This window comes from Urocitellus parryii, chromosome 5 (assembly GCF_045843805.1).
Source record: "Urocitellus parryii isolate mUroPar1 chromosome 5, mUroPar1.hap1, whole genome shotgun sequence".
Taxonomy (NCBI): domain Eukaryota; kingdom Metazoa; phylum Chordata; class Mammalia; order Rodentia; family Sciuridae; genus Urocitellus; species Urocitellus parryii.
The window spans coordinates 160,763,255-160,777,329 of NC_135535.1; the positions used below are offsets into that span (position 1 = coordinate 160,763,255).

The window sequence follows — 14,075 nt, forward strand, 5'->3', positions numbered from 1 at the left end:
TATATCACTTGTAGGAGATCCACAGAAATTAAATTTTCTCATCTCTCAAAAGGAGGTGGACTACATAATTAAGTTTGCTTATGATCTCTAAAACACTATGATGTCCTAGTTTTTCACAGGTACATTGAGAAAAACCTATTACCTTTATTTCTTTCCTTATTTAAACATTCACAGTATCAACCTTTAAGTTAGATTTAATGAAACATTTCCTTAAGTGGAGGCATCACGGAATCAAATTATAGATACTCTCAAAAGTCCCTTTTCTTCCTACTTATCTTTCTGGCCCCCAGTAGCTTTCCTCCCCATATTACATTAAAATAGCTGAGTTGCAGTCTAGCCTGGAGGCCAGAGAGTAAGCAAGATGAATGCTTAAATTCCCTTTAGCTTGATGATGCTATGATTGAACTATTTCTCATATACCAAAGATAGAAGGTTGTTAAGTGTAATGCATCCCTTGCACCTAAGCCCTCAATTGCCCCTCTTCTCAAATGCTAAAGCAAGTAATTCTATCTCCATATTAAATTAACATCAGACTTACTAAGTAAATGAAGACCAAAGGCAATCTGCAGAAAATCTATTTAACACACACAGTTTAAATATTAATTCTGAATTTTAGAAAGAAAAATTGTCTTGGAAGAAGTGACATATCATACAGAAAGGAACATTTTGTAACATGAAGAGGTGTGAAAAAAAGAGGGGGATATAGAACAAAATGTTTTGTAATCATGTCTGTACTCTCATGCTGTCATTTGTCTTATATGAAAACTGAGGCATTGCCCTGTGAAAAAAATTATAGATAAAATAGAAAAAGAAAAATGTGATGAGTAACAAGATCCTAAGAATTCTACAGAACTAGAAAATAAAGACATAAATTTAATAAATAGCATTTATTTTCTCTTTAAAAGCTTATTTAGTTAATAAGTATTTCTCTTAAATTATCAGAAAGGCTCACTACTAAAATTTTATACATATTTCTGATATAGGAGAAGAAATATTAGGTTAGAACTGAGATCTCTCTTTATCATTTTTCTCAATGCATACTGTAAGATGACTAACATTGCCAAAATAAGGGCTATTAAATTCTCCAATAAATTGCTATGGCATTCCAAAAAATGGTGTCAAAATATGCAGAAGAGGCCCATCCAATCTAAAGATATTCCTCCATAAAAGATTTACACTGAAAACAAAAAGGAAGAAAATCCAACAGCTGAGGACAACTTCAGGCTATTTATAAGTCTTCTTCCAGTCCCCTCACATGGGGGCTGTAAACAGCTAACTAAAATATCTTTGAGGCTCTTATATCCACATTCACAGACACAAGTAGAACTGTAATCACAGTGAAATCAGACTTCAGTATCTTTTAGCAAGTATGTGCCAGTGATAGTAAACTGGAGTAAATGTAATGGTAATGAAACAGTTCCTTTTTTAAAAAAGTAAAAATCATACCTTTTTCTCCAACAAAAGGTAAAGACCATGTGAAGACATCCATAAAATTGGGCAACCAGTAAGGATGTGGAGAACAGTTGAACTGCCGAATATTCATCACATTATTTTCATACTTTAACACAGCAGCTGCAAGATAAGTTAAATGTCAACATAACAATTCAGCTTTAGCCTCAAAAATAAAAAATACATAAAAACAAAAAATATATATTTTTTAAGAGGGAGTAGGATTGAGGGATGAGTAGAATCTGGGCTGGTGGAGGGAGGAACTAATTTTCCATAACAACACACTTTTTTGTTTTTAACACACTTTTATATAGAGTAACATATCTAAGTTATTATTAATGAAATTTTTAGTTATTTTCAGACTGTTTGTTTTACTTTATAATTCAATAATGAACATGCACCTTTACTAAATCCAAAATTGTGAAAACTCAATTGTTAAAAGAAACATAGAATGACAACGAGCAATTTTCTAGGTTTTTAAAGTTCAAATAAATCAAAGAATTAAAGAGGATCTTTTTAGCTGCAGGCAACCTGATAAAGGTAGCTGAATGGTAACAAAGCAAACAAATAAGTAAAATATTTTATTTATGGATGTACCAATGTATTTATTTCGTTTAATATAGGAAATCAGGTAAAATTATTACAAAGAAATATTTTACTTCATTAAGAAAAAAAAATTTATTAAAATACCAGAAGGGGAAAATAATTAAATAATTCAATGATAATATATTCATCTCAATTTCAGAAATCTACTTCAATATGTTTAGATAATTAATATCTTAAATTAACCTTCACAGATTTCAGTCACTGGTTTTATTATTTTATGGAACATGATGTTAGAAGCACTAGATTCTAATCAAAACTACAGCATGTTACTAGCTGTACAATATGTGATAAATTATGTAATCTGGGTTGTTTTGTTTATAAAATGGGGACTAGGGATGTAGATGAGTGGTACAGGGCTTGCCTAGCATGTGTGAAGCCCTGGGTTCAATCAATCCCCAGTACCTCAAAAATAAAAAATAAAGTAAAAAGAAACTAAAATGTCCACTTGGTCTATTTCAGAAGTTTATTTTAAGATTAGAGAAGGTATTTCACATTAAACTACATGAAAATACAAAATGCTTTGCAAATATTATAATAATTATCTAGTTGCTTTTTTTTCACTTTAATGAAAAGTACTGAAATGCAGCTGTTAAATTCCAAGATCTGCAATTTTGGCTAATACAGGACCAAATATAATCCTGCTACATGTTAGCATTTACTAACTTAACATGTATTATGTTTGCTTCCCTTGTAAAACTGCCATGTGAAATAATATTTAAACTTAGCTTCAGTTTTTATACCAAACTTTCAGAACTTAAATAGAGAGGAGAGAAAAATCTAGAAAATTGTCTTATCAGTAGAAATGAAACATTACAAACATGCCCATACTATGTAAACACTGAAGTCGTTAACACTACTTATGTTCAGACTCAGAATAACTAAGAGACATTTGATTTTGAAAAGAGAGTCAGTGGTTTGAGTTTCACTTTTAAGTACTAAAAAAATTGATTCCTTAACCTCCTGAGTCAAACTGAAAAAGAAAAACCAGTAAAGGAGTAATCAACTAGGCTCTAAAACTGACAATGGGAAGTCATAGTTGAGGAATTAGAGCATTGGCATAAAGTTAAATGTAGAGCTCAATTCTGTTCTTGAGAATGGAGTCAAAACTTAGATATTCTTCTTTTCGAAAATGAAGCCACATTTCATCACGAATAAATTCTTATAGCATATTCTAAATTATCCAGTGTGCTATTTGATCTCAGGCAAATGTTTTAATCTTTTACCCATCATTTCCCATCATCCAAAAAAATCTTCTGCTTCGTTCTGAACTTACACCAGGACCCATATTTAGCAATGACTTCATTATCTTTATAAATGTACCTTTTAAAGTCTTTAACCTTCTGTTCCTTTCTCCTGGCACATCTACTATAGCCTTACTTTGAAGGTATGAAATAGTCGACTGAATTCCAGACATGTCAAGACAAAATAGGAGCCAGCCTCTTAATTTCCTCCTCTGAAACTGATCTACATTAGCCCAATCTCATCTTCAGTGTCCTTGGCACATACTTAACTAGATTAAGACCGTTTGGCATTATCTGTCAATAATAGTTATATTCAAAATAAAATGAGATCCAATCATTACAGACAGATCAAATTAGGAAGGACGAAGGAGAAATGGAAATCACTGGAACACAAGATAAGGAAAACAGATAAAAGGAAAAAAGCAGTGTAAAGAAAGGATAGAGACGAATGTATTTCTAAAAGGACATCAAAGTGGATTAATCAAAGAAAGTTCAAATACATATCTTCATGGGACAATGATAAAGACTGGGAAATAAGAAGGAAAAGAATCTACATCAGTGAATATAAAACAATCAACACAATAAACTAAATAAGTAGATGGTACAAATAAACAAAATGGTCAAAGCAGCATCAGTATTATACAAATAAGAAAACATTCTCTTGATTATAAGGGGAAAGATTTAAGAAAGGGGAGCTTAAGAAAATTGTGTTTGTTTTGTATAATGTACTTAACTCAGAGTACTTTTTACAAAAACAACTTTTGTGAATGCTAAGTTGTGGAATGGTTAACATATAATGAAGTTTCACATTTTGGATTTTTATTTTTTGTTCTCTCCCCTCCCTTATATCTATTTTTTTATGAAATTTTGATGGTTTCAAACAATGCCCTTTTTCTCTATTATATTTTTTTAAAAATAAGTATATTAAAATGCTAAGTTGCTTAACAATTTTTTATCAACAACATCTTACCTTTATTATTGTAGACATCTAAGTAATTAGGTGCCGAAAAAATTGTTATTAATGAAGGGAACCCTGTAGTTTGACTTTTTCTGTACATTCTATAGCTGCAAAACAAATAGCTTAATATGCATCGTAAAGCATCAATCATGGTTACTAAGTTTGATTTGTATTCAAGGTGTTAATTTGGGTCAGGGAAACAAAATTCTTACCCTGCATCTTGAGCTTCATGAGCTCTAATAATCGATAACAAATTATTGTTTTGCAAAAATTCACACACTGCTGGATAGCTGTAGGGGAAAAAGAGTAAATTAAGTAAAAGAATGTTTGTATATATATGAAGCATATGATATTTTAAAGAACTAAAATGTGATTAATCTTGCATATTTTTCCTTACTTATAAAAATAAGAACATCCTCGAACTGTATTGTGACTAAAATGTTCCTGTGATTTTTCATTTCCAAAATCTTCAGAAGGATCAGACCATAGCAAGTCACACATTGGTCCAAATGCAGGTGGCTCTTTGAATCTATCTAACTGTGAAAAAAAAAAAAAAAAGAAGAAGAAGAAAAGAAATAAAGAATGGAAATAACTCACCAAAAGTTGGGGATAGAATGTGCAAAGGAAAGTGGTATCAACTTCGAATGTAGTACATATTACATTGTTTTGAATGACTAGAAGATTATTTCCCTAAATATCAGTATACTAGTTTTTACCATTACCTAATCTTGGCATTGAAGAGAAATTTGAAGTCTGACTCTCTACTTAACAAAGAACAATAAATAGGAATCAACTTTGGAACCAAAAATATATACTCACTCTTCTAATATCATCCAGTGTGTGTATTTCTGGTGAAAGTCCACCATGAACACAAAGGAACTGTTGATTTAAAAGTGCAGCCAGAGGCAGGCTATCAAAAGCTTCCATACAAGCTTCATAAACTCTTTCTGAATATTTAATTTTACCTAGAAAAAAATTAAATATTTGAAATATACATCACTACTAGATCATTTTTAAAACAGATGGATACTGATATTAAATTTTTATTTCTTGCTTTCTCTTCTCCCTTACATTGTGTTTATACTGAGATATGGATAGGACAGTTTCAATTATAAAAGGTAAATATTCTAAATTAAAACCCAAACTAGAAAACTATGGAGAGAGAAAACACACTAATAGTGGTCAGGAGTTGAGAGTAGGTGAAGAGGTAACTATAAAAAAGCAGCAAGAGGAGCTGGGGTTGTGGCTCAGTGGTAGAGCACTTGCTTGGTATGTGTGAGGCACTAGGTGCAATTCTCAACACTGTGTATAAATAAAATGAACAAAATAAGGGCCCATTAAAAAAATCTCTTAAAAAAAAAAAAACAGCAAGAGCCAGGCACAGTAGCGCACACCTGTAATCCCAGCCACTAAGGAGGCAGAGACTGGAGGATTGCAAGTTCAAAGACAGACTCAGCAATTTAGCAAGGCCCTAAGCAACTTAGCGAGACCCTGCCTCAAAATAAAAAAAACTAGAAGGGCTGGGGGTGTGGCTTAGTGGTTAAGCACCTGGGTTCAATTCTAAGCACCAAAAAAAAAGAAAAAAAAAAAAGGAGCAGCAAGAAGGATTTATAGCCTGATTAAACTTTTCTGTATCTTGACTACAGAGATGGAAAATATTGTATATTTGTCAAAACTCACAGAAATAAACACCATAAAGAGTGAATTTTACTGTTTATATATTTTTAAAAAGAAAGACCCTTCCCCTACAAGAACCAATAAATATAAGCAATGTTATCAAGTCTTATGAAGAAAAATATTTCCCCAATTTAAATATATTATGGATATGCAGCAGAGAGTCATAAAAATTACTAAAAATAAATAAGTCAAATCTCTAAAAACAGTTCAACCCTTCACCTTTATAGGCCAAATAAGGCAAAATTATAACTGTACTTATGGCTCAATAGGGTTTTGTTGTTGTTGCTGTGTTTTTTGTTCTTTTTGTGGTACTGGGGACTAAATCTAGGAACTTAAGCATGTCAGGCAAGCACTCTACCACTGAGATACTTCCCAAGTCCTTTTCATTTAGTTTTAAGTCAGGTTCTCACTAAGTTGCCCAGACTGGCCTGAACTTGTGATTCTCTTGCTTCAGCCACCAGAGTCACTGGGATTACAGGTGTGCACCACTATGCCTAATAAGGCTAAAATAATCTTAATACTGACATTATTTTATTCTAAGAGTTAGTGACTATCATTATTACAGGCAAGACCATTACATCACTGTAAAACTGAAAGTATATCCATTAAAAATAATAAAAGAAAATATACACTTATGTTAAAGAAGCTGATGGGTTCCCTAAAATGAAGGCTTAAAATGGGCAGTGAAGCAGGAACTCAATATAGAAACACAAGATAGATAAAACTCCACCAAATCTGTTGTTTACTTTTAGAAACATAAGCACATGTCTTTATTACATTATACCTTTAAATTCCTATGTATTTTATTTTGGTGGGATTTTGGTGGTGGTTTACTAATTATCTAAGAGGAATAAAAAGGGCTTCATTACACTTCCTATTTATTTATTTGGTTTATATTTATGTGGCACTAAGGATTGAACCCAGGGCCTCATATGTGCTAGGCAAGTGCTCTGCCACTGATATACAGCCCAGGCCCTTACTTATTTATTTATGACCTCTTGATGACACAAAGCTGATCCAGAGGGTGCAACAGCTAAAAGACTCAGTGTTGGGAGGCCCAAGGGTCTTTGGCTAGCTATGTGTCTTTTTCTGGGGAAATGTCTGTGAGTAGGGGCAGAAAAGGGGGATTAGCCCAGAATTTTTGGTTAGTATTTTAACATTTAAATATAGGAAAATACATATCCAACAACCAACCAGAGGTTCCAAATTTGCTAATTTACTGACAGACCTGTTTCCCAGAACTATGTTTCAATAAAAATTTTAACTTGTTCGCTGTTATGTCAAGTATGCGCTTTCCACAGGTTTCATCTAATTCACTTAGGTAATATGCCTCTTTCCTGAAATTGTATAAGCATGCCATCTCTGCCATTATCCTCTGCTATTTTTCTTTTCACAATTCTCTATTAATACCTTTATTTGATTCTTAATTTAAGAATTACATTTGGTCTTCTGTATCCATGGGTCTTGCATTCATGAGTTCAATCAACTTCAGGTCAAAGATACTCAGAAAAAGCCAGGCATGGTAGTACACAACTATAATCCCAGCGGCTCAGGAGGCTGAGGCAGGAGGATCACAAGTTCAAAACCAGCCTCAGCAAAAGCAAGGTGCTAAGTAACTGAGTGAATGAGACCCTGTCTCTAAATAAAATACAAAATAGGGCTGGGGATGTGGCTCACTGATCGAGTGCTCCTGAGTTTAAAGTAATAAAAGAAAATACACACCTATGTTAGAGAAAAAAAAAATCAGAAAAAAATTAACTGTCTCTATACTAAACATGCAGACCTTTTTCCTTATCATTACTCCTAAGCAATAGAGTATAGCAACTATTTGCATAGCATTTACATTGTATTAGTAATTATAAGTAATCTAGAGATTATTAAAGTATACAGGAAAATGCTCAGAGGTTATATGTAAATAATATTGCATTTTATATAAGACTTGAGCATCTCCAGATTTTGGTATCTATGGGGTCCCAGAACCAGTTTCCCATCGATACCAAGGATTAACTGAATTCCTATTTTTAGAACTTAACTCTAAAACTTTATTAATAAAGTTATGAATACTAATAAACATTAAATTATATCTAAGGAGTGAAAAAAGGCCAAGTATTGTTCTGTATCACACAGTTAATAATGACAGGATAAATAATAACTATTAAGAACTTCACAGGTACAACTATAATGCACCAGTAAAAAAATATGGAAAAAAAAAAAAAGAATCTTCACAGGAACTTCTCAAGACTGGGGAACAAAAATCTGCAATCTAATAATAACCAGAAATTTTTTCTTAATATGAAAGCTACATATAAACCCATAAATAATGTAAAAATTATCATGTGTCAAATAAAAAATTTAAAAATACATATAAAACTCCAAACTATTCCTAAGTACATTTATAAGAATTAAAGTTAATAGAAAATGTTGAAACAAAAACCTCTGAATTAAATACCATTAAACACTAAAAAGTACCTGACAATCTTACTCAAAGATTTAAATGTGTGGGCACAAAATTTGTTCTTATATGTTGCACTGCAAAGTCTTTATAACTCACATCTTACTACCTACTTCATTCCAAATGAATACTTAGAAAATGAAAATATTTCTCCTGAAAGTACTCACATTCCTGCTTAAAGGTAAAATATTCAGTAAGGTGTCTGCATTCATGGTTGCCTCTCAGAAGAAATAATGTACTTGGGTATAGAATCTTCAAAACCCATAAATATAAGACACACTGCAAAAGAAAATGTTTCCAGTGAATTTATCTTGTACTTTTGCTTAACTAAATAATTTAATCTTTGTTCCTTTTAATCGTATTACCCTTTTTAAAAACTGTATTACCCTTACAATCTACTATTCTTTTTTTAAATTTTTCTTTGTCCTTTACTAAAATATAAGCTCCATGAGATCATAGACTTTGTTATCTTATTCCTTCTGATTCTCCATTCCTAGAAAAGTACCTAGCAAATAGAAGAGCAATAAATATTTGTTGTATCAATGAGTCAAATAAACTTATTACTTTAGATTTACAAGTTGTTTGATATGAAAATCAACTATCAGAATGATTTCCTTAGATAAATTAATATAATAATGTCAAAAATAATAGGAAACATTTACAGAGTATTTTACAATGTAATTAATCCCTCTCATTTATTCCTCAAACAACATCATGAAGTATGTAATATTATCTGTTTTACAAATGAAGAAACTGAAGCAACAAGCTAAGTAACTTGTCCAAAATCACAAAAGTCCTAAGTAAAGGAAACAGGATTCTAAATCTCTAATCTTAAGCATTATGCTATGCTGCCTAATAAAGGAAAGGGCCATGTTTGTTTTGTATGCATGTTTTTTTGGTTGATTATGAATGTTGCCTCACGTAAGGTACAAACCTATTATCTAAACCAATCCAAAAAAATGCAATTTTTATAATAAAAGGAAGCAGTGCAGTAGCTATCTTTAAAACTAGATTTAACATAAGAATGAGACTAACATTTTACTTACTTGCTTAAAAAAACAGGAAGGACTATTTCATATGGAAATAACAGGTAGCTTTTATAATAATACATAAAAATTATTTTTAACAGGTTAATACATGTTGAAATGTGTAACTATTCAGACCTTAACTTTATTCACGAGAAAAAAAAGTAACAACAACTACAACAAAAACCCAAAGTGAAATACTTTATTAAGCATGTGTTTACTTAATATGTTGCCCCCACCCCCATCTTTTTGTACTGGGAATTGAATTCAGTAATGTTCTACCTCTGAGCTACATTCCTAGACTCTTTATAAATTTTATCTTGAGACAGGGTCTTACTAAGTTACCCAGGCTGCTCAGCCTCTCAATTTGCTGGGATCATAGGCATGTTCAACTGCACCCAGTTCAACATGTTGTTTATTTTGATTCTAGTTATTTTCTTTTTACAACAATAAAATATACTAAATGAATCATAACTATAAAACAGTACACATGTACAACAAGCTTAGTCACCAACTAAAATTCACATGCACAACAAGCTTAGTTATCAACTAAAGTTCCTAAAATTGTGTATTGTTTTTACCAAATGCCCCGAAATTTTTGTCAGGGCCATTTTCTAAGTTTCTCGAAACACCAAGGTAATTCAGAGAAGGTTAAGGGGGCTGATAATGAAATTATGAATGGGAAGAAAAACAAAAACTCAGGATAATAAAATTCTTAAGGGAGACAAGATGGACAGAGTCAAGCACTCCCTTTCACACTGGCAATCTTAGTAAACCTCAGAAAGGAAAATATATTGAAAACCCTGGAAAAGTAGATATAAACAACAGTAACTAGCATGGAGATTCATCTGGTAAACCTTCAATATCTATTAGGAGACCTGATTAAAAGTATAAGCTTTGAATCAGACTGCCTGACTATACTAACTATACTAATGACTGACTTTGGGCAAGTTATTTAACCTCTTTAAGCCCCAGGTTCCTCATCTACAAAATGAATAAAATAAAAGTACTTACCTCATAAAAATGTTGTGAGGATTGATCAATATTTGCTAAGTGCTTAGAATATTCTTGGAAAATTTTAAATGTACAAAATAAATATGCATCAACTGAGCTTTGACCTAGCAATTCTACTTCTAGGCGACTGTTCTACAAAAATAGAAGGGGAAGTGTGTACAGATATATGAATAAAATGGCTCACCGAGGCATCATTTATATGACACAAAATGTTGGGAACACCTTAAGTGTCTAACAACAAGAAATTCATTATGGTTTGTTTATTCAATGAAAGACAATGCAAATATTAAAAATGATGCTATAGATTTATATTTATTGATTTTGAAAGACATTCATAGTGTAGGGATGATGTATGAAAAAAGCAAGTTACAGAGCAATGTTATAATATGGTCCCAAGAAGAGGTGCATATGTTAGAAAATTTCAGATTATTCTACATTTCCCATACTTCATATAATTAGAAAAGAAAAAGGAGACAAAGAATCATGTACTGTCAATTGATGATCAACAGGTCAATTTTAAACACAAATTAATCCTTTCAGAATATACAAAGATTCCATATAATATATTCAGAATACACAAAGATTCCACATATGATATACTTGGGTCTATTGTTGTTTGGTTATACTGGGGTCTTAATAGGTACATGATAAGTGATACAAGCTTAAGCAATAAGATTATTATATTTTATTTAAACAGATAGAATTTAGTTTGTTGTTTCCCTCCCCCCTGTAGTTTAATGTCTTTAGGGGCAAAAGAGACAAATAGATACAAAAATAAACATCATTAGCTTCTTAGAGCCATGAGATAACAGGGCAATAAAGACCTCTCAGTTTACTCATTATTTCCCCTGGGAAAAATGTCAATTATAATTATACAAAGTAACATAAAGAAAATTAATTTAATAGTCTGAAAGAAGAGAAATAAATAATAGCTTTTCTTATAAACTTCAGAATATGAACAGGTATTAGAAAGAATCCAACATAGTTTTAGGAACTTACTGGGCCAGGGATTAATGGAAGTCATCTATGTGAACACTTAACAGCAAAGCAAATTATAGTAAATGATTATTACCTCTATACTAAAATAACCTCTGTCCACATAATCACCAAGAAAAAGGTATCGTGTATTAGCAGGTGATCCTCCTACTTCAAAAAGTTTCATCAGATCAAAAAATTGGCCATGGATGTCACCACACACTGAAACAAGAAGATTATTAGATGTGAAAAAAAAAAAACCTCTGAAATAACAAATATTACTTAAATTCTAATTTCCTTTATATAATAGTGTAAATGCTATAAAGAATTGTCTAAGAAGTGGTCTATGAAGAATCATATAGGGATGATGTGTAACCAAGTGTTCCTATGTTCAACACCTGGAACAAGATGCAACAGAAATAACAAATTTATCATCAGTAACAAACTTTTCATCTGAATTTATAAAAGCTCCTCTTTAGGAAGCCAAGGATGTGTTTAAGTCATGGGATAACAAAATTATTATAGTGGTAGTAAAATCTCCATGCTAACTCAGTAATTTTTGTTAACCTTTAAGCTATCACCTTTGTTATCTGAAACGACAAAGTATTTTTGCCCCTAATGATTAATGGCAAGTAAGTGTTGAAGCAAATTGAAGTATGGCCAGTACAACTGATAAAACCTTCACAAAAGCATATTAGACTAATCTCAGTACTTATATTTAGGATCATGTTTATTCACTGAAATCTAGCAGAAACTTTAAAAGTATAGAAAATAATTCACAAATTCAAGGTACTGTCCATGTAATATTAACTCAGTATATGATTTGACTGAAAAGGAAATAGTTTTATATTCAGGCAAATAAATAATGACATAATAAAAATAATATCTAAAACATAAATAAATTTACCTGTAATTGGGGCTTCTACTTCTATCATTGTTTTCTCTCTCCGAAGGATGGCAGCACCCTCATTGATAATTCTAAGTGCAATTTCTTCATCTACCCGACCTTCTTTTACTAGGTGGTTTTTCAGAACATCAACCCTGGGTATCCCATCCATATCAAATACTTCTTCAGATGTCAAGCGATGTGTTGGGGGGAAAGGGACAGCTGAAATTTTTTTTAAATCAATACAAAATTAGTCACTAACAATATATTAACATGAGAGCTAATCAATTGGACCGAAATAAATAAGAATAAACACTGAAAAGCAGGGGGTTTTGTCTCATCTTCATTTATGGGGTAGTGAGTGTGTGTGTGTGTGTGTGTGTGTGTGTGTGTGTGTGTGTGTGTTTAATGACTTTTTTCCTAAAAGGGTAATCAAATTTATTTTTTTTTCCTATGGTACTGGGGATGGAACCTAGAGCATGACAGCAAGCATTTTACCACTGAGCTAAATCCAGAGCCAACCATACTTTTTATTGAGCTATACAGAGTAACATTTTCTTTTCTTTTCATTTTTGGCACTTGGGATTGAATTTGGGCACTCAACCACTGAGCCACATCCCCAGCCCTATTTGGTATTTTATTTAGAGACAGGGTTTCACCGAGTTGCTTAAAGCCTCGCTGTTGCTGAGTGTGTCTTTGAACTCTGGATCCTACTGTCTCGGCCTCCCCTGCCACCGGGATTACAAGGGTGCACCACCATGCCGAGCTCAGAATAACATTTTCTTTGTTGAGAAAGATTAGGTGAATGAGTTGTTTCACGAAATTAAAACTCTTTTAAAACAATTAAGGTTTTTCTTTAGGCCAAAACATTTTCAGCAGAACTCTCAAAATGAGTTATAAGCTCTTCATCTTAAACCAAGTTCAGTAAATATAATTTAATACGACATATACCCGAATAGAAAGAAATCCCAGAGAGGAGTATGGTGCACACCTGTCATCCCAGCAACTCAGAAGCTGAGGCAGGAAGATCACAAGTTCAAAACCAGCCTCAGTAACTTAGCGAAGTCCTAAGTGAGCAAGACTCTGTCTCAAACTAAAAAGAAAAAGGGTTGGGGATGTGGATCAGTGGTAAAACACCCCTGGGTTCAAGCACTGGTATACCCCCCCCCCAAAAAAAAACAAATCCCAAATATATGGTGATCTACTATGTTCCGAATAAGATCATAAAAAACAATGTAGTCTATTTTTTAGGGATGTATATAAAAGTCAAATGTTTACTTATGAAATTTAAAATTATTTAGCATAGCACATATATAGACTTATAATAACAAATTTGGTAATTTGCAGATAGTTTTTCTCCTACTTATATTTAACAAAACCCTTTCACTCAAAGTCATTATGCACATCTTCAATATCAATGTATTCCTTATCACTGGAGTTACTTTTTGAGTCATCCAACATACTTTTCAGATACAAATCGTTTTCACTTCCATCTAAGTTGGATGAGATACAGTATACTTTAGTATATAAAATACTGCACTGCAAATTTATCCAAAAGTTCTCTTTGGTGTAACTATTCATTAGGTATTTATATTCCTGCAATATATATTTATGATTTCGACAAGTAATCACCAACTGTAATATGCAATGGAAAATAGAAAGGTCTATTTTGAGATTATATACCTAGGAATATTCACTACTTATCTATTAAATTTGATTCCTTTTTTACTGAATCTGACAGGTAAATTATTTATTTTTTGTTCTTTTTGGATATACATGACAGTAGAATGTA

General features: G+C 32.0%; 1 protein-coding gene across 8 annotated transcripts in view; it reads right to left on the reverse strand.

Moving 5' to 3' along the window:
* Ppp3cb (protein phosphatase 3 catalytic subunit beta) overlaps positions 1 to 14,075 on the reverse strand; it is a 53,434-nt gene that overhangs the window by 25,788 nt on the left and 13,571 nt on the right. For all 8 annotated transcript variants that reach the window (XM_026390181.2, XM_026390180.2, XM_026390179.2 and 5 more), the window contains exons 2-9: positions 12,305 to 12,505; positions 11,495 to 11,619; positions 8,551 to 8,662; positions 5,074 to 5,219; positions 4,652 to 4,791; positions 4,467 to 4,544; positions 4,267 to 4,361; positions 1,447 to 1,572 (exon numbers count right to left, since the gene is read on the reverse strand). In XM_026390181.2, the coding sequence (XP_026245966.1) occupies positions 1,447 to 1,572; positions 4,267 to 4,361; positions 4,467 to 4,544; positions 4,652 to 4,791; positions 5,074 to 5,219; positions 8,551 to 8,662; positions 11,495 to 11,619; positions 12,305 to 12,505 (1,023 nt within the window). The remainder of the gene's footprint in view (positions 1 to 1,446; positions 1,573 to 4,266; positions 4,362 to 4,466; positions 4,545 to 4,651; positions 4,792 to 5,073; positions 5,220 to 8,550; positions 8,663 to 11,494; positions 11,620 to 12,304; positions 12,506 to 14,075) is intronic.